Below are 19,856 nucleotides of genomic sequence, written 5' to 3'. Positions count from 1 at the left end.
AAAAGCGAAATTAAAAACTAAAATTTCCTATCTACAAAATTGAGAATTTTCTTGTTCCATTCTCCGAATTTTATCTATATTAAATATAATTATTGTCACTATATTTTCCACGAAATCCTCATACAAATCCAGGGATTACTGGTTATTTTTTTGAAAATTTTGACTCTTCTCACAACTTTTTACTTTCAGTATAAAAAAGGCCAGCACAGTGGAGTCGCGGTACAGTGGTGACGTGGCATAGTTGGATTAAGATAATAAAATCTTACAGTGATTAAAATCACTATAAAAAAAAACGCTTCGATGCATATCTTTAGATAGTGTTTAATTTTATAAAATTGGTGGATTATTCCAAAAGCTACATGACCTACTATTTTTTTATTAATATTTTGATTAAGATAAAGTATGTCGAATGAAAGAGGGATATAAATACTACTTCTCATGAAAAAATTGTTTTGTTCCATACATTTTTTAAAAAGTTATAGCATTTTAAAGTAAAAAATATAAAATGTAAAATCGAGTATTTCCACATAAAAATAGCATTCAGTAGCCATTTTCACCGTGAAGACAAAATAAAGTCCGAAATTTTTTTTTTCCATATTAAAGTACATTACATTAGCTTTAATTTAAGATATATATATAAAAGTGTCAGACTTTCCGGAACACTTTCAAAAGTTAAGTTGAAAAAGTACATTTTTTAAGAAAAAGTTGTCATTTTAAATCCCCCTGTGGGCAGGTAAAAGGTCAGATTTATAAAAAAATATACCAAATAATAGGTAAAAGCATCAAGCATCTAAAAAAAAAAATTATATTGATTTGTTTATTTTTGAAAAAGTTATGGCAGTTTTAAGTAAAAAAAATTAAAAAAATTTCGAAAATTAGCGATTTTAAAATTTGTAATTTTTTGAGGTTTTTTCAATTTTTTCAATTTTTGAGGGTAATGTCTTCGACAAGATACAATTTGTGATCTTTTGAAGTATTGTTGAATGAAATCGGTTCGGTTAGAGCTGAGAAAATGTGGTAACAAACACACACAAAAAAAAAACACATCATAGTAAAACTAATACCTTCTCACCTTCGCATCGAAGCTAAAAAACACATCATATTAAAACCAATACCTTCTCAGCTCGCATAAAAAAAACTCACTTTAGTGTGACTAATAAAATTGTATTGAAATTTTACTGAGAGTTTCGTAATGTTTTCTTCTTCTTCTTCCTCGCCTTAATCCCAGCTACTTGGGGTCGGCCACCCTTATCCTAAGCTTCCACTGGACACGATCTCTCACATCATTTACGCTCACATCAGCTGTCCTCAAATCGCATTCAATAGCATCCCTCCATCTCTTTTTTGGTCTTCCTCTACCTCTTCTTCCTTCAATATTCATTTCTATAACTGTTCTTACAGCTTCCGATTCTTCTCTCCTCATAACATGACCAAACCATCTAAGTCTATTTTTCCTCATCTTATCCACGATTGACGCTACACCTATACTCCCTCTTATATGCTCGTTCCTTATTCTATCTTTTCTAGTCACTCCACTCATCCATCTAAGCATTCTTATCTCTGTTACACTCATTCTCTGCTCTACTTTCTTATCAACCGCCCAACACTCTGAACCATACATCATAGTTGGCCTTATTACAGTCTTGTAGAATTTACCTTTCAGCCTCATTGGAATTCTTTTATCGCATAAGACGCCAGACGCTTTTCTCCACTTCAACCACCCGCACTTAATTCTGTGTCTTACATCCTATTCAATACCACCACTCTTTTGCACAACTAACCCTAAATACTTAAAACTCTCCACCTCTCCAATAACGTCCTCGCCTATTGTCACTGGTCTCCTTATTTCACCTACCTCGTGTTCTCCTTTATCAAACTTATATTTTATATACACCTACTTATTCTTCAACTCTTTGAAAAGCTGATATCCACATTTCACCTGAGAGTTTCATGGTGTAACTAATATTTAGTTTAGACTGTAACATAACAAGAAATCCACTGATAATTTGAAATTTTTTTAATCACTAGAGTTTATTTCGTCTTTTATTGTTTAATCAACAAGGTTACAGTTTTCCTTTTTAAAACTGTACTAGACCTTCGAGTTACTAAAATCATATTTTTTTCTTTTTCAGTTTGGAAAATTAACACAGTAGATTAATATGTTGTTTGAAAAATTTTAAATTCTAATAATTTATACCCGTTTCATTTTCCGATAGTCCAGTAACTCTTGTTGCATAGACTATGATTTAGAATAAATCTTTAGTTCATAATTTTCATATTATTGTTCATATTATTTTACATAAATTTGTATAGCAAAATAATTAAAATAAATGCGTTAGTGAGTGGATTTCATAGTGATAAAGTGTAAATTTAAGTTAAATTAAAAAATAATTAATATTTTAAGTGAATTTTAGTGGTCAACAATAAATTAATTTCACAGTAACAAAAGTCAGTATTTCAATAGTCAAGGTTGGGCATTAACTCGTTAAAAATGTAATTTAATTAAGTTAAATAACTCATTACTTTTTTATACGAATTAACTTTTGGCTTGAGTTTGTTACATTTTTAACTTAAATAACGTGTTAACTTTAAGTTATTTTAGTATAGCATTATTATAATTACATTAAATTTGTTTTTTACGTTTCTTGATTTGTTTTCTCTAGTCTTGACTTCGTATAATCTAATATTTATTTTAAATATAATTTTTTTACTATTGGAACAATTTGTTATAATACTGATTTAAATATTTCCCAAAAAGTAGACAATACATCACATTGAAACAATAAAATATTCCATATCATGTTTATTTTTAAATACGTGTTTATTATTATGCTAAAACACGTTTAAAGATAAAATGTATTATATCGTATATAATAACTAAGGAACGTAAGGGAAATAAGGCCTATCTAGGCCTTATTACTGGAACATACTTTATATTAATACTTTAATTGTACGCCAACTTTTGTGTTAATATATTTTACAAATTAAAAATAACGAGAAAGAAAATGGCATATATAAGCGAAGCGAATGGCTCTCATCAGGACTAGGAGTCCCCGGCATATAAATTGCAGCAAAGTTTATATATCTCTTATAATAATTATCAGAGAGCGTCTTCTAAATTTATTGAAGAAGTCATAGGAAATTATTCTAAACCTAATTTTCTATTTTATATTATTTGAGTGTATAATAAGAAAACAATTTAGTTATTTAACAAAGTTAAAAAAACTGTTTTAGTTAATTTTCAACTTAACATAATATTTTTGGAATTAACATTATTTAACGAATTAAAAAATTATCTTAACTTGCCCAGACTATATATTTAAAAAGTATCCTACATAGTTTAGTTAAAGAAACGGGTGGTCTAACTTAGGAAATCGGTTGCCTGATTTGGACTACTCTGGAAGTTTTCTTTGAATTAAAAAAATAACATTTTTAATTGATCCATTAATTATTTTATGTTATATAAAGTAGATATTTGTTCAATTTATATTAGTAAAATATTAGTAAGTACCGTCAAATGGGATAACTTGGAGCGGAGGCTAAGTATTATTTATCATTTTAGTCGTATTAATCTATAGCACAAGTGAAAAGTTTAATGACATTGTTAAGAAACACAAAATATTTGTTTGCAAAAATTAAATGTTGAAATCTAGAAAATATGTAAGTTTATTATAATCTCCAAGTAGCCCCATCAAATAAATATGTATTAAATCAAGAAAAAATGTCTATATTGGGAAAATTTCTAAATGTGCTTCAATTTTCAACAAAATTTTTTTATAAAATCGTTTAGTAACATTCCCTAAAAAAAATTATTTGCAAAGTTTCAAAAATTATTCATCTTCGCCATAAAATTATTTTTGCAATGAAAAATAATAACCTCTGTGTTAAAAAAGGGGTTATTGATTTCATATTATTTTTTGTGATATATTTATTTAAAAATTACATTTTAAAAATAATTTTTGAAACATCTACATTAATTAATTTATTTATTTTTAATTAAAAAAACACTGAATTAAATAGTTTAAATATAATTTATATTAATTTAAAACAATTATAAATAGAGAGGTTGTTTAGTTATTTTTTGTAATGTAATAGTTAACAAATAATGGTAACATATTAAAAATAAGAGATATTAAAAAATAAAATAAAAACGATTTTCTTATAGGAAATATTAAAAACGGAGTATAAAATGAAAATTAAAACTTACTTTCTGTGAAAATAAATTTATTAATATTGTCTTCTGTTTAATGAAATAAACTACAAAATAGACTACTAGTAAAATTGTGAAGTATTAAGACTTGTAGTGTTAGTTTATATAAATTTCCCTTTCTTAGTTCGTAGAGTGATACTGCATAACTACCATATTATGAATTAGATACGATTTCAAACTAGAGCCATTATACTATTAAAGTAATTGTATTAAAATAATAAATCCTTGAATAAAAACTTCCCGAAAAATCATCATTTGATTTTCGTAATGTAAAATTGTTCCACGTGGTAATCGCTAAATACAAAAAAGAACACTGTTTTCTTTTTCCAGAAATAAAAAAAATTTAATTTGTTAAAAATTGATCCAAAATGTTTACTATTAAAAAAATATTTTATTTATATCAATAATTACATATCTATAGCTTTATAAATTTGTAGAAATTCAAATTTTTACCTAAAAATGTACGGTAACAAGTGTTGTAAAGAAAAGGGCAGACGAAAACGTAACAAAATAAAATCAACTGTTAATTTTTTCACATTACATTTTGGTTATAGATATTAATTTTTTTTCCATGAAAATTATTAATGTTTGAATGATAGCCTATAATTAAATTGAAAAAACTAATAGTAATAATACCTTTGCAATCGTAAGATTTTTTAGATTGTGTTCTCGTCCGACATTTTTTTTCACAACATATATCAACGATTAATACTTAAATTATGTAAATATTCAAATTCTTACAAATTTTAAAACTCGGTAGAAAATTAACTACTGTACATTAATAAAATATTTTTTTATGAATATATTTTATTTCAAAATCTATTCCACAAAATTCATCTTAAACTTTTTTATATTTTTCTTAAATTGAAAAATTTTTTTTTTTTGTTTTTAGCTGAATTATGATTATTTTAGCTTCAATTCGTAGCTATTGGTTTTACTTTGCCATGTTTTTTTTTAAGTCTTTATACGCCATTAATTCCGCTCTTACTGGGCCGATATTGTTTTACAGCACTTCAAAATATCATAAATCGTTCTTTGTTGAGGCTATCATAAATTCGAAAAATTTCTCTCAGTCTTGATGATAAACAGAAATGAATTAAAAAATACAATTGTCAAAAAACAGTCAATGTTGATATCTTTAGTTTTCATTTTATAATGAAATAACTTTTTGACAACTGGATAAATTATTATGACATTTTTATCGATAATACTTCAGACATTTGCTTGCAGACAAAATACTTTTTTTTTTAAATTCAATCTTTAATAAAAGTACCTAAGAGAAATTAAGAGTCATATCAAATTTTTTTTCCATTCAATTTTTTATTATGTTTCAAAAAACTTACCTTTTTTAAACTTATAATTAGTTTAATTTGATAGAATAAACTTAATGATAAAAAAATAAAAACTATCCAAAATCTCGATTTTTAGGAGTTCTTAGGCATTTAAGCCAAAAGTCACACTAATTTTTGCAAAAATATTCAACTTTGTAACATTATGCACAGTAACGAAACACATACATTATTCTAAGCTATTTTAAAATAAAGTTTGTTTAATGTAATACATGATTAAAATAAAAAACGTTCTTGTGACTTGTTCTCTGTGAGTAATAAATCTCTAAAGTCAAAAAACATGCAATTTTTTGTAGATATGTTTATTTTTTTTTTAATATTTTTACAACTGTATCAAATGTTAATCAATACTAATTTAAAAATGCCTCAACATTATATTACTAGATGACTACAGTATTTTACATTATATAATTAGAATCTATAGGTTATCTATAAGTTTTAGACTTAGATAGTTTACTAATCAAAATTTAATATTTGTTTTTGAATTAGATTATTAAGAATAACATTTAAATTTAAAAAATATGGCCAAAATTGGGCACTTTGAGTAGTTTATTATAGACTACTCGATACTAATTCAATGATAAAAAAAATAACAGTAAAAAAAGTATTTAATGACTTAAAAACTTGTGTAAGTTACTTGTTAATTAATACTAAATACGTTACGTGTTACAATATTATTTGTTTCTTCTAAATAATGTCTACTGAAATATATTGTTTTGTAGAATTTATATAGAATAGCAATAAAAAAAAAATAAATATATTTTCATTATAAAAAAACAAATCGATCCATAATAACCTGCTTTTGACGGGTTTTTGGTCACATTAAAAATACATTTAAGCTGTTTACAAAAAATTAAATTGTGAATATAATATATTATATGTCTTAATACTTTTTATCTTAAAGGGACGAAATGGTATTCGTAAGATTTATGACTACTCATAAATCTATTATGTAAAGTCTCACCAAACCATCTGAGGCCGAGGAATTGTTACTTTTTGTCTTTCTTTCTTTAAAAATATCTTTTAATAGTTTATTTTAGTTTTTATTTCGAAGAAAAATAAAATGTAGGAAAAATGGTATTATAGTTGAAACCAGTTCAGTTTAATGTAGTTTATTCGAAACTAAATGATTAATAGTTAATATTTCTAATGTTTCACCAAATTGAACACATAATAGGTAATTAACTACAATGTTGTCAAAGCTTCCGTGGCAAACGTATTATTTTAGATTAACCCTTTTCATTCAATTGTTTTATAAAGTAACGAAACAAATGATATAAATTTTACAGTTATATCAAGAGTTCAGTCCTATAAAGTTTTAACCATCGAACCTGAATTAAAGGTCAATAAAGTTCTATAATTAGTTTAGGCTTAAGACACTTGGTTACTCAGTTATTCGACTAATTGTTGAGAAAAATGTACAAATATTTTGCAAATGACAATTGGACACTTTATTTAGTAGTCAAAACTAACAATTAAATAATGAAATAATTTCCATACATAAAATCTAATTACACCATTGTCTTAAACGTTAAAAATAAATAAGACCGTTTATTTTTTTTAACCCATAAAAGCTGTTCTAAAAAAAGATTTATAAAAATAAAATTATAGATTTTTCAAATTGTTGTGGTTTATGTTTATTATTTTCATAATTGTGCTGCTTTCAGTAAAAAATAAACAAATTATATTTTTGAATTCCTCACTGAATTATCTATCTTTTAGTAGAAATTTCATAATTATGAGATTAGCCTAATTATAGTTATAGTTTATGGTTCAGCTTTTTTTCTGAATAATGCATATCGTANAATTATAGTTATAGTTTATGGTTTAGCTTTTTTTCTGAAAAATGCATATCGTACTTAAATTTAAAGGTCTATAAAAATGGGTAAACTTGAAGAATTTATTATTTTTTAGTTTTTTTATAATACAGTAGAATTCCGATAATCCGGCACGTTCGGGACCGGTTCCGTGCCGGACTATCGAAAATTCCGGTCTATAGGCTTTGCAATAAGAACAATTAGGTTAATAATTAAACTAAAAATACAGTATGAAAATACAAAAAAGTTTGTTTTACATTTCATATAATTTATGTGCAAGTACTGTAATACATATTTCATTTAGATTTAAAAAAGTCAGGAATGACTTTTTATATCTTGACTTTTGGCGTTTAGTATAAAATTTATATCTAATGATATGGAGATCAATAATTTCTGAAGCACTGTAGCTAGTACTATCCTCAGCAAGAGATAAACTTATTTAGTGATTCTGTAGCTTCTGTCCAGCTGATTTGTTCCTTTTCTTCCGTTTCGGCATTTAAGTCACTTTCTTCGAGATTTTGAGTAGGCTGAGGGTTTACGACACTGTTGATAATGTCCTCATCGGTTAGTTCTAGTTCGACAGGCTCAGGATTAGAAGCCACTCCTCTACCTCATCTTCAGGCAGGTTTTTTAAGGGATTGTCAGCACTTCTAACGACATCCAAAACTTTGGTCAGAGCGTCTTGATTGTTTTCTTTCTCATCAGTCTGTAGAGTTAGGTCAGATGCAGGGTTACGTGTTTTCGTTTCTCTCCTTTTGAATTCGAAGGATTAGGTTTTGAAAACATGGTCACTGTACAGTTAGAACGAAACTCATTTTGTTTATAAACAGTTTCAAAAGTTACGTACGTCACTACAGATGTATGAACTGTATTACAGTTGAGAGTACTGAGACACAGTTTACTACAATGTAAAAGGACACAAAACAACAACGCACAAAAAAATAGCGAAGACGCTTCGTGATTGATTAAGTGTACTGCACTGCACCTGTATTTGTTTTGATAGCTGAGACTAGCCGGCCGCTAATTGTTTCCGAACAATACTGTTGAGGCCGTGTAATACAACTTCCTGTTATCATATTTTAAGCGCGCGTTCAGTGTACTCGGACCGGTCTAATTTTGTCATATATGATAAAATTAGACCGGTCCGAGTACTACTATGTCCACTACTACGTATTGCTGGTTATTAGTTTTCTGCTCTATTGTAAATTCGTCCGGATGATCCCGAATACCCTGAAAACTTCCGAATATCTCCTGATCGTTTTTATTTGCTTTAAAGGCATTTTTTTGAAGATAACCAAAATTTTTACAATTTTCTGGAGCAATGCCGGACTATCGGGCATTCCGGATTGTTGGATGCCGGATTATCGGACTTATACTGTAATTTAATTGTTTGATTACTAATTAATTCTGAGTATTCTCAAATAGTATTAATATTCTCAAAAACCAGTTGTGATGGAAAAAATCTTAAATCAGATCCGGAATCATGTCAAAAATCATCTAAATATTGTAGGAAACAAAACATTTTTCATTATTCGTTGACCTGTATTATTAGTTGTTTAACATTTATGATCAAAAAATAGAATAGTCTGAACCCGGCTTACAGGTTTATACGTAGTAGATATGAGGCAAATTTGATATTAATATAAATTGAAGTCCAACAATGGATTAAATATTTTTGATAATTTTATTCACAGAGTAATGAATACAGTGAGTACTAGCATATTTAAAAGGCTCAGATTCATCTCCACTTAAAACATATTCTTTTGTCAAAATAGTTTTTCATAAAACCTTATTTATGATTTATTTGCATTATCACAGGTCTCTCTGCACTGTTTCTTTAACCAATATCTCTATCATAATGAAGAGTTTTATCTATACTTTGACCACTAATAAATATAAAAAAAATCAACCACAAACTCATAAGAAATTAAAATGAAACCTTTCTTCATTACCATGTGGTTATTTACCTGAAACCAACCAATGATAGGCGTGACTTCATTTAAAAGCTAAATATCAATATATGGCGCCATGCTATACATATAATGAAAAATTTATGCAAAACTACGTATGAATTATACATACAAAAAGACTGTAAAACTTAAAAAATATAATTGGGTTTTTAGTAAGACGCTGTCTTTACTATGTAGGCACTTCTCTGTAAACATGCGAGTGACTAAATTTTTATAAAAAGTATGTATTAAAATTAGAGCATTCTGTGATTTATTAGGCATATTATCCTCTATTATTCAGTTAAATAATATTTTTTAATAAAAATATACCAAATAAAGTTTTGTCTGTTATCGTATTAAAATTAATTAACATTTATATTTATTTGTGTAAAAAATAATAAAGATGATAAACAATTTTTAACACGCTTATATTAGTTTCACTTGTATGTTGTGGGATGTTTGTAACTTTCCAAGCGGCACGTGTCTACGGCCTTGAGACTAGACGGTCGTAACGCATTCACCCCACCCCTCNATATATATATATATATATATATATATATATTCTAATTACTATTAAAACTTATATATTAATACACTTTATTCTCATTAGGAGATATGTAGTGTATTCATTCCGATTACGGGGGATGATTCTCGTATCGTCAGTTTTCGTCACTACCTCCACGTTGCGCGCCTGCTGCTTTCCTTGGATGTGGTAGCCGTTTCCCAGACTCCCTCTCCGGAATCGAACCCTGATTTCCCTTTACCCGTTACAACCATGATATTGATATTAACTACTATCATAACATGAAACTAAAAAGTGAAAAATAAATATAGTTTAAAAAAACTAAAAAACACGCTTTTAAAGCACATCGAACTAAAAAGTTAAAAATAATTTTTAAAATTAACTTAAAACAATAATGAACGAAAAATACTAGTGTTATTGTGAAAAAAAGCGTGGGTGCTTAATGCCATATTTTTTGTATATTGAGCGCCTGACGTTTTTTTCACAGTAATACTAGTAATTTTCGTTCGTTATTGTTTTAAGTTAATTTTAAAAATTATTTTTAACTTTTTAGTTTGATGTGCTTTAAAAGCGTATTTTTTAGTTTTTTTAAACTATATTTATTTAACTAAAAAACAGTACCACGATTGTTACATGATTTTTACTCAACCTAACCTCATAATCTTAAAGGGATAAATCCTTATCTTTTTATTTGTATAAAATTTATAAAACATAAAAAGTTTTCAAGTGGTCTACACTAAGTAGTTGGGATAAAGGCGATGAAAAATAAGTAGATCAAAAACATAATAAGTAGAAATTATGGAAAATATTTTCATGTTTTCACTTTCTAAATAATATTGGAGAAATCGGATGTTTTTGTAACAATGTTTCAAGGCTTAATCATACACCATGATAATTTTATATTATTATTATATGTAATAACTATTACTGTTATTAATATAAATTAATTAATTGAACACGACGAATAAAAAAGTGAGCTATATCAAAGTTTTTAAAATTAACTGAATCCTCGTGTAAATTTATCTGATTATAAATCGGGTTTCTGATTATTTGAGTAAAATGATACTTATTTTTAAGCACAAAAAATCATTATTTGACTAATACTATAAAATTCATTGTTGATATNTCTGATTATAAATCGGGTTTCTGATTATTTGAGTAAAATGATACTTATTTTTAAGCACAAAAAATCATTATTTGACTAATACTTATAAAATCCATTGTTGATATAGCAAGTTCCCAACATAGTTTTATTTATACCAAACTCAATCAAAATATATAACTGTTCAACGGAGCTATTAAGTATATTAATGATTTTCGAGTTGAATTTTTTTTAACGCGAAACTTGTGATGTGATTATTTAATAATCAAAGAATAATGAAACATTTCTATGTAAAATATTTACGTCGTTCACTTAAGGGGGAGATTAATTGCTCGATAGAGTTTTTTAACAAAGTAACATTAGTGTCATATGTATTCATTTTACTTGAAAAAGTGTTTATCTTTAAGTCAGTTATGTAATACGATTGTTTTATTAGCTTATAAAGATCTGGAACACTTATAGATTCTTGACTACTTTCAGATTGAGTCTTTAAATTGCTTCTAAAACCCATTTTATTGGACGTTTAAATTTTTGACATTGTAAAAAAATATTGTTTAAACTGCTCAAAAGAAAGACAAACAGTGTTAAACATAAACTTAGTATGCTTACTAATACGTGAAAAATATCACTGTATAACCGACAACGTTTATTGGTAACATTCAGAGTTGCACATACTTAATAATATTGTATAAATTAAATTATTTTTAGGTTGAGTTAAGGGAATACATTTTTTTTTAAACTATTTTTATTGATAATAATAGTAAATTTAAATCTTCACTTTATTTAAGACTATTAATTTTATCAAGATTTTTACATTTTTCAAGTAGGAAACTAAATATTTTTTTTAGATTTAAGAAATACTTTAAGAGTATTTTTTTATTCATTTTTATATTTGTATATACATTTTTAGGTTATATATTGTTTACTTAATTTTGGAAAAAATCCAACATTTTCCATTTAAATTTATTAGTTCAGAAACTGCAGTTGACAGAATAATATAATTATGATTACATTTTCAGGCTTATAATATATTATATGACTTAATGGTTGGATTTGTTAATAAAATTAAAACATGAATTACTTAAATTTATAGCTTATATGTATTCAAATTAGAAAATTATTTCAAGCGTTATGAAATCTTGATTGTCTCGTTAGAATTTCCCCATTTAAAGTTGTACAAATGTAACCAATGATGAAATGCAATGAAAAATATTTGTTTGTTATTTTCATCATCTGGTATTTAGAATAACTTTAGAAGCTTCTAAATACTTACGCGTTCACTTAACTTAAAAAAACATTTGTAAGCAGTAATGATGCTTCACAAAAAGCTTCATGTGAAGGAATGATGTTCCACGGTAAGTTATCGATGTTGAGTAATTTGTAATTTGATATGAAATGAGAAAAGTTTAACATACTATTTAATTGATTATTATTATGAAACAATTATACATAAATGAACTCATTGTATCTTTATTATAATGGTTGTAAAATGATTTTCTGTAGTATTTTTTTTAGAAAGATATTTTTAATAAGATAATAGCTTATCTGAGAACTTGTAGAAATTTGAAGAAGTAAAGTAAAGAAAAATTGATTATTAAATAAATTTCATGTTTATATTGAGTAATTGCCTGAATACATAATAAAATTGTTTTTAATTAATTGGTACAAAGACATTTTAGTGTATCAAATATATCTTATCTTAGTTTTTTCTCTAATTAATTGGTAAATTTTAATTTTCAATTCTGTTTATAAAAACTATGAATAAATATTTATTTATCATCATCATTCTAATTATGTTATCAAAAAATCAATGATAATTTTTAAACTTTAATATTTCCTATGAAATTAGCTTAATCTTTTTTAATTATATTTCATAGAACAATAAAGAATTTAAATAGTTTCATTCTTATAATTTCAAAAATGTTTTTAATTATAAAAACTTTCCGAAGTGAAACTTAATTATATTACAAACTATTATGGCTTATGTACTTTATGAAATGATTCTAAGAAATTATTATTTATCAATTTAATTATATTTATTATTTTAAAAACATTTGTAACACAAATAATTTACAAGATAGAAAATTCTTTTGTTAAGTTTATTTTAAAATTTTTTATCATTCATTATTTATGTTTTGATCTCACATTGTTTGTTCTTCAAGATTTTATATTCAAAATATTTTACCAAATGTTTCACTGAAAGATATTTTAAAGTTTTATACTTCATTATATTTAAATACTCAACAATGGTAAAACTTTTAAGATGTTTTAAAATTAATTTCTTGAATTCGAAATAAATTATTTTTTACGTAATGTTTCGAGTTTTTGTGTTATGGATTATATTATTCAGTGGGCGATTGTTTTGATTTTTCAATAAATGTGAAGATGTAAAGTAATAAAAATAAATGTGATTTTGATAAAAAAAATTATCTCAGGAAAATATTTCTCTTTCTTGAAAATTATTTACAGGTTCATTTCATCATAATAAAGATCACAAATAATGTAACTTATTTTCAGAAACGTTTAGCAAGGTTAAGATCTTCTATTTTACATAGAATTCTACTTTTCCCAGTTAAGTTTATTTGTTGAAGTAGAAAAACGAAAATCAACGATGCACATCAAAATCACATTTGCAAGCATTATGGAAATCGAACCACAACTGAATACAATTATAATGTCAAAGTCTTGTACAGTTATTTTCAATTTACTATATTATTATAGTTGTTCAACTTATCATGGGTTAAACAGTTATTGTCCTTATTTTACTTATATATAAATAATTTTTTATCTTAAATACTTATATATAAAATATTTTATAATCATCTATTCACACCATATGTGTGTAAATAGGAATTAATTTTTAATTAATTAATTTCTAAAATATTTTGTATAATGAATAATGTTAGATGATAAATCAATTATATTAATATAAAATTTTGGTTAGATATTTTTACGAAAATTCTGTATTAGGTATGTAAAACAATATTTTAAATTCAAATACTATAGAAGTAATAATGAATTAATTATATTAAAAAAATAATAATTGTATTAAGTAGATATGTATTTTTGTAGATAATTACGATATTTTTTTCTTTAAAATACTTTAATTAGACTAATATAATGTTTTATTTTTATTAGAAATTATCCATTATATAATACAATGTTTTTTAAGATAATGAATAAGGACAATAGCATTAGTCACGCTACTGTATTTTTTACTTTTTGTGATCATCATCTTAATTTGATGATTTTCTGTTTCTAAATCTTTACAGCAACAATAGACTTTCATAATTTATGAATTCTTTCGTTATGAAATTTTGAAAATAACTCAAAGTTTTACACCACTTAAAGATAATTTTTTTATAAAAAAGAAAATTTTTTAAGAATTAATGACTAGTTTTTATTCTTCTTTGTAATTTATTCATAAAACTTATTATTAATGTGAATATTTTATAAAGTTAAATAAGTTTTATTTAGATCTTGAAATAAATCATTGTAATCATCATACAAATATAACGTGATTTTAAATTAATTAAAAAAAAAGTAGATGTAACTAATTTATACAGATTTAATGATTCACATAATGTTTGAACATCGAAGTTAAAGAAATATTTTTTTAAATAATTTTCATAAATTGTAGGATATTTTAACTTACTTATGAAAAATATATTAAACAACTTATTTTCCAAGAAAAAATTATAGAAGCTTATACTGACGTGTAAAATATTTATATTTGAGTTTTGATATACCTTGTAAGAATATTTAATATTATAATTTCCAAACATCTATTCTTTTTACATTTGTAAGAAAAAAAAAATTATTACGTTTGGAACTTTAAATTTTTTAGATATTTATGCAATAGAAACTACAATGTTACATATTAATTTTTAATTCTCGAAAAATATATAGATGTTTTTGAAACCACAATCTGCTCATCAATTTATAATGACAAATTTTGACAAGTTGATGTCTGTTTGTAATACATTATTTAATCTTTTTTGAAATATTTTTACTACATATAAATGAATATTGTAAGTTTTAGGATAAGCTTTGTCAGTTAAAAAAAAATACAACTTTAATAATTAGTTTAGTGTACTAATTTATAACTATATTTACAACTGGCAAATTGATAAAACCTTATATAGATTATGTGCATTAAAAAAAGTTATTCAGAACATACGATCAGGCAATATAAATTTTTATTAATTGTTTTGAAAATTTAGTAATGTACTGTTATCTAGACTATAATTATAAGAGTTGATCACCATAAAACAAAAAATATTTCTACAATACTATATAATCATCCGACATAAGTGCACAAACATGTGACTCTTTAAATTGGCTCAAACAAAACTTATAAATGCATATAATTCCGGGCTTATAATTTATAAGTTACAAAATAATTTTTATTTAACATAAATCATTGAGTACTTTAGTTATAAGATTTGTGAAATTTATCTGATCCTAGAAATATATTCAATTTTTAGCTAATCCTTTTTAATCCATCTATAAATTATTGTGTACCCTTAATTTTTTTTTAATTTGCCATTGTAAATTTACAGTATGTACTAAAATATTCTTTTTATTTCAATTTTTTTAGATACCAAGTTTGTTTACGATAGCCTAAAAAATGATACGTCTCCAATAATGTAACAATTATGTCTTATTTATGGAGCTTTAATTTGGATTAAAATTTTTCCATTTCCTCAGTCAATGTATTTCCGAAAAGTGTATGCAGAATTTTCGTTTAGCATTTACATTGAATTCCGGTTAAATGTATTTTAGGTACGTTGTTCCAAAAGTAATATGTTGTTTTATTATAATTTTTCACAGAGGAAAATAATCAAATACAAAAATATATATAACACATTTCGTCAATTTAATTTTAAATGTCTTCTGATATATTTAATAAGTTAAGTAATACATATAATCATAATACTTAAAATAAATAAATTGTATGTACATAAATTTATAATAAGTTGAACACTATGTATGTTTTGGTAGGCGGGGAAGATGAATGCGTTTATTTTTTTAGGTAATTTAAGGTAAGTTTTTACATGAAAATACATTCACAAATTTTTTTTTTAGATAACTGATAAAGTATATAANGTAGGCGGGGAAGATGAATGCGTTTATTTTTTTAGGTAATTTAAGGTAAGTTTTTACATGAAAATACATTCACAAATTTTTTTATAGGTAACTAATGAAGTATATAGTGTGATTTATTAAGAATTCTACCCTCCAAATAATGATTTTTTCACAAAAATGTGATAGATATTAGCATTTAAAGAACTAAAAAATATGAAGAGGGTAGCGTTAAACGATGCTCTATTTTTAACATAATATACAGTTAAAAATTTTTCCAGTTGGTGCAGCCCACTTGCCTATAACTAAAAATAGTTTTCTATTTAACTTTTGAGAGATAGTAAAAAATGTACTTTTAGAAATAATTTTATCTTACATTAAATTTGATAGTTTCTATGATTTATAGAAATAAATCAAATTTTAATCTGTATATTTTATGAAAATCATTATAGGACAGAAAGAATGGTGGGTAATATTCTTAATAAGTTACATTTGTTATAAAACAAATAGTTTTAGTAAAAACGACGATTATCGTAAGTTTTAGTTGATTTGTTTAGTTTGTTTACAATATATTTAGAATTTTTACGCTTCATAAACTTTCTCACAACTGTTAGTGAGTATCACGTTATATTTATACAATTTTCATTCTTAAATAATCAGACAAGAATAATTTTTAAACCATAGAAGTAATAATTGTTGTTTAATAAAAAATAATACATTTTTATTAAAAAAATTTTAAGGTATTAATATTAGTTACAACTCAATATTTTATTAAACAAACTAAAATAATAATTAATGATTAAAAAAAAATTTAGTTTAAATTTGTGGTAATTTTGCACTTAAGTTAATCTGAATTTTTCTTGTCGTTTAAAATAAACTTGACTATGACATAATATTCTCAATGTGATGATAATTGTTGTATAATTTCTGCTTTATTAGACTTTGAAAAAGCCAGAATTGTATACATTTACAATTTTGAAAACAAACAGAAAAGTATTATGTGTTTTATTTTGAACATAATCAATTATCGATGTCTAAAAAGATGTTTTGCCTTGTTATTTAGGTTATGGCTTTCAAAGAGATTCTGTGTTGTCATTTGTTCAGTAAACAATCGCGTTGTGGTATCAGCTGAAAATGAGATTGTTTCACATTATCTAGTGTTGATGGTTTCGTCATACTCTTACTGAAATGCTGGTTGCTTTTTTCAATTTCTCCCACCCCCAAATAAAAAAATAACGACCTCCTATACTTCCAGAATATATAATTATATTTAACAACATATTTACAAAACATTATAAAATAACACGATCAATAGAATTAAAAATGCAAACACAGTAGATTTTGTCAAATAAAATCATAAGTTTAAATTAAATCACGAATACATTTTTTTTTAAATGTGTGTTATGACTAGTTTACATTGAGTTATTTTAATTTAATTATTTTATTTTAATAATTTCTTTTTGTTTTCTTGACATTTTTTTGATTATATGGATTTGGAATATCAACAACCGATTCGACAACATACTTTATGTGTATATAGTTATATAGTATATAGTTGATCTCCAATGTATTTCGATAGATAATTCATTGGAAGTTTGTGATCCATGTATCTATTAACATCACATTACATATTCGTTACTTAAATTCACTGCACATTCTAAAAACAGTTTTACTTAGTTTAGATAGTTCATTAAATTTGACTTAGAAGTATTCAAAGCATTTTTTGTGAATTATATTTATTAATATTGTAAGTTCGACGAAATAATTGGAAGGATAACATATTTAATAAATGTCAAATTCGTGCATTTGTAATAAATTGTATCATTGACAATTTTTTATGTAAAAACTAAAAAAGTCTGTGAACTGTTTAATTTGGTTTTTAATACATCATATCTATCGTTTGGGATTTTTACAATTTGTATTGTATTGAAAAATGTAACACATCAAGATTAGAATATATGTGTGTGTAGTTAGACAATAAGCAAGACAAGCCAGTCAACTCTTAGTTGCTTGTAGAGTTTGTATTTTAGTTATCTGTCCAATAGGTTAAGTGCTGTTTGTATTGTATGTCTCACGGGACCGGATTTACAACTTCCTGGTTGGCGGCGGCGGCCACGACTGCCGTTTATTTCGTTTCCGGTACTTACAAAGCAACACCCGCTTAAACGCTTGCCTAAACACTTTGTTAAATATCGTATAAAAAACAGGATTCACCATCGAACTGGCATAGCCCAGCCAAGTGACTAGATCCATGACGCCTTTGCTGATGTACGCCTCGCATGTTGGGCAAATTGATGGCACTAGGTTAAGAGCGAAAAACGGCGTCCACAGTACTACGAACGTAAAGAAAACGACACCTAGCACTTTTGTGGCTTTTTGCTCCAACCGAATAATTCGACCATGTCTGTATGAATTCCTGATCATCACGCTTGATCTACTGATGTTTTCAGATCTTTGCGGTGTGTTAGGACGTGAGGAGTTTGCGGTAGCTGGAAGCCCTAGTGTGGATCCATATCGCGTCATATGTGTCTGCTGTTTAGAAGATCCTAGTATCGGTGTTTTCTTTCGGATTAATTTTTGAGTCATGGCACGCCTCAGGGGTTGATTTAATCCAGCTACTGAAGTTTTTATCAAATTAGACGATGGTGTCCATCGGGTTACCGTATCGACGGTTGACAATTGTTTAGGCGGTGGCGTTGATGATACAACAGCACCTGACATAGAATCTTGGTGGTTCGGAGGTGGTGGCAGAAGACAGATTTCCTCGTCTAAACCAGGTTTGCGTTGATACTCTGCTTTAAGAAGGGTACCTACAATTTTAGGTTCATTTTCGTCACCACCATTAATCTGTTCGGGGTCGGGTTGATCTGTCCTATCACGAAATTCATCTTCGTGGAAACTTCTCATTCGAACCGGTCGGTTGTGTTGTTGGCTGTCAAATCGTCGACGCATTGAATCGTGTAATGTACCTGATCTTTTTCGACGGCGTCGTCGTTGTCGTTTGATACGTCGATTGTGTGGGGTATCCGTTTCTTCAGAGTCTACGGATTCATTGAGATAATGTTCCAAGTCATTTTCACAATTCTCATTATCTCCATCGCTTTTAGTCGAAGATAACCTATTGTTAAACAAATAGGATAGTCATAAGTTTAATTAGCTATCGAGTTTTCATTTTATAAATTAATTAGTAATATAATGAGTTATATTTCATAACAATTTTTAAATATTTACTCATAAAGTTATTAAGTGGATTTGTCCTGGAACGTAGAAATTTTGAATTTAAATCTAATATTTTAATATTTTAACAGGTAAAATTATATGCAATAATTTTGCTGTAATGTTTTTAGTAAAACTTTAAAATTTAATTATTAATGAAAACTTACATAATTTAGTTTCTAAATTTATTTAAAATGTAAATTGTTTTAAGATGATTTTTTTGACAGCATGATAAGCCTCGATGATTTTTCAAGTTGTATGCATGATAGTATGTTATATATTAGATTTATTAGTTAAAAATATTTTATAATAAAGTTTTGTTTTCATACTCAAATATAAAATTAAGTATAACTCTAAATGTTTTAATATATTAATGATAAAATGCTCTCCGAGTTATATAATATTCAATCTTTAATTTGTAGCTAAATGTAATAATTTCATTTTAATTTTAATCTTAGAAGTGAACTACTAGTGAAACGTTTATTCGGTTGTTATAGATTATTATTTGATATAATAGATTTCATGTATTAGAAATTTAGAATTTTCTTATGATAGTTTAGGTTACCTTTGGAAAAAATTTAAGTAGTTAGGATTCAAAAAAAAAA

General features: G+C 25.7%; 1 protein-coding gene across 1 annotated transcript in view; it reads right to left on the bottom strand.

The window, feature by feature from the left end:
- Positions 1-16,065: 16,065 nt before the first annotated feature.
- The window catches only part of LOC126909155 (uncharacterized), a 7,576-nt gene continuing 3,785 nt past the window's right edge, over positions 16,066-19,856 (bottom strand). The window contains exon 4 of the mRNA XM_050691579.1: positions 16,066-19,153. Coding sequence (XP_050547536.1) covers positions 18,121-19,153 — 1,033 coding nt within the window. The 3' untranslated portion in view covers positions 16,066-18,120. The remainder of the gene's footprint in view (positions 19,154-19,856) is intronic.

Source organism: Daktulosphaira vitifoliae, unplaced genomic scaffold, assembly GCF_025091365.1.
Source record: "Daktulosphaira vitifoliae isolate Bord-2020 unplaced genomic scaffold, ASM2509136v1 Scaffold_151, whole genome shotgun sequence".
Classification (NCBI taxonomy): domain Eukaryota; kingdom Metazoa; phylum Arthropoda; class Insecta; order Hemiptera; family Phylloxeridae; genus Daktulosphaira; species Daktulosphaira vitifoliae.
Note: the sequence above shows the minus strand (reverse complement) of the source record. Positions and strands in the feature narration are given on the sequence as shown.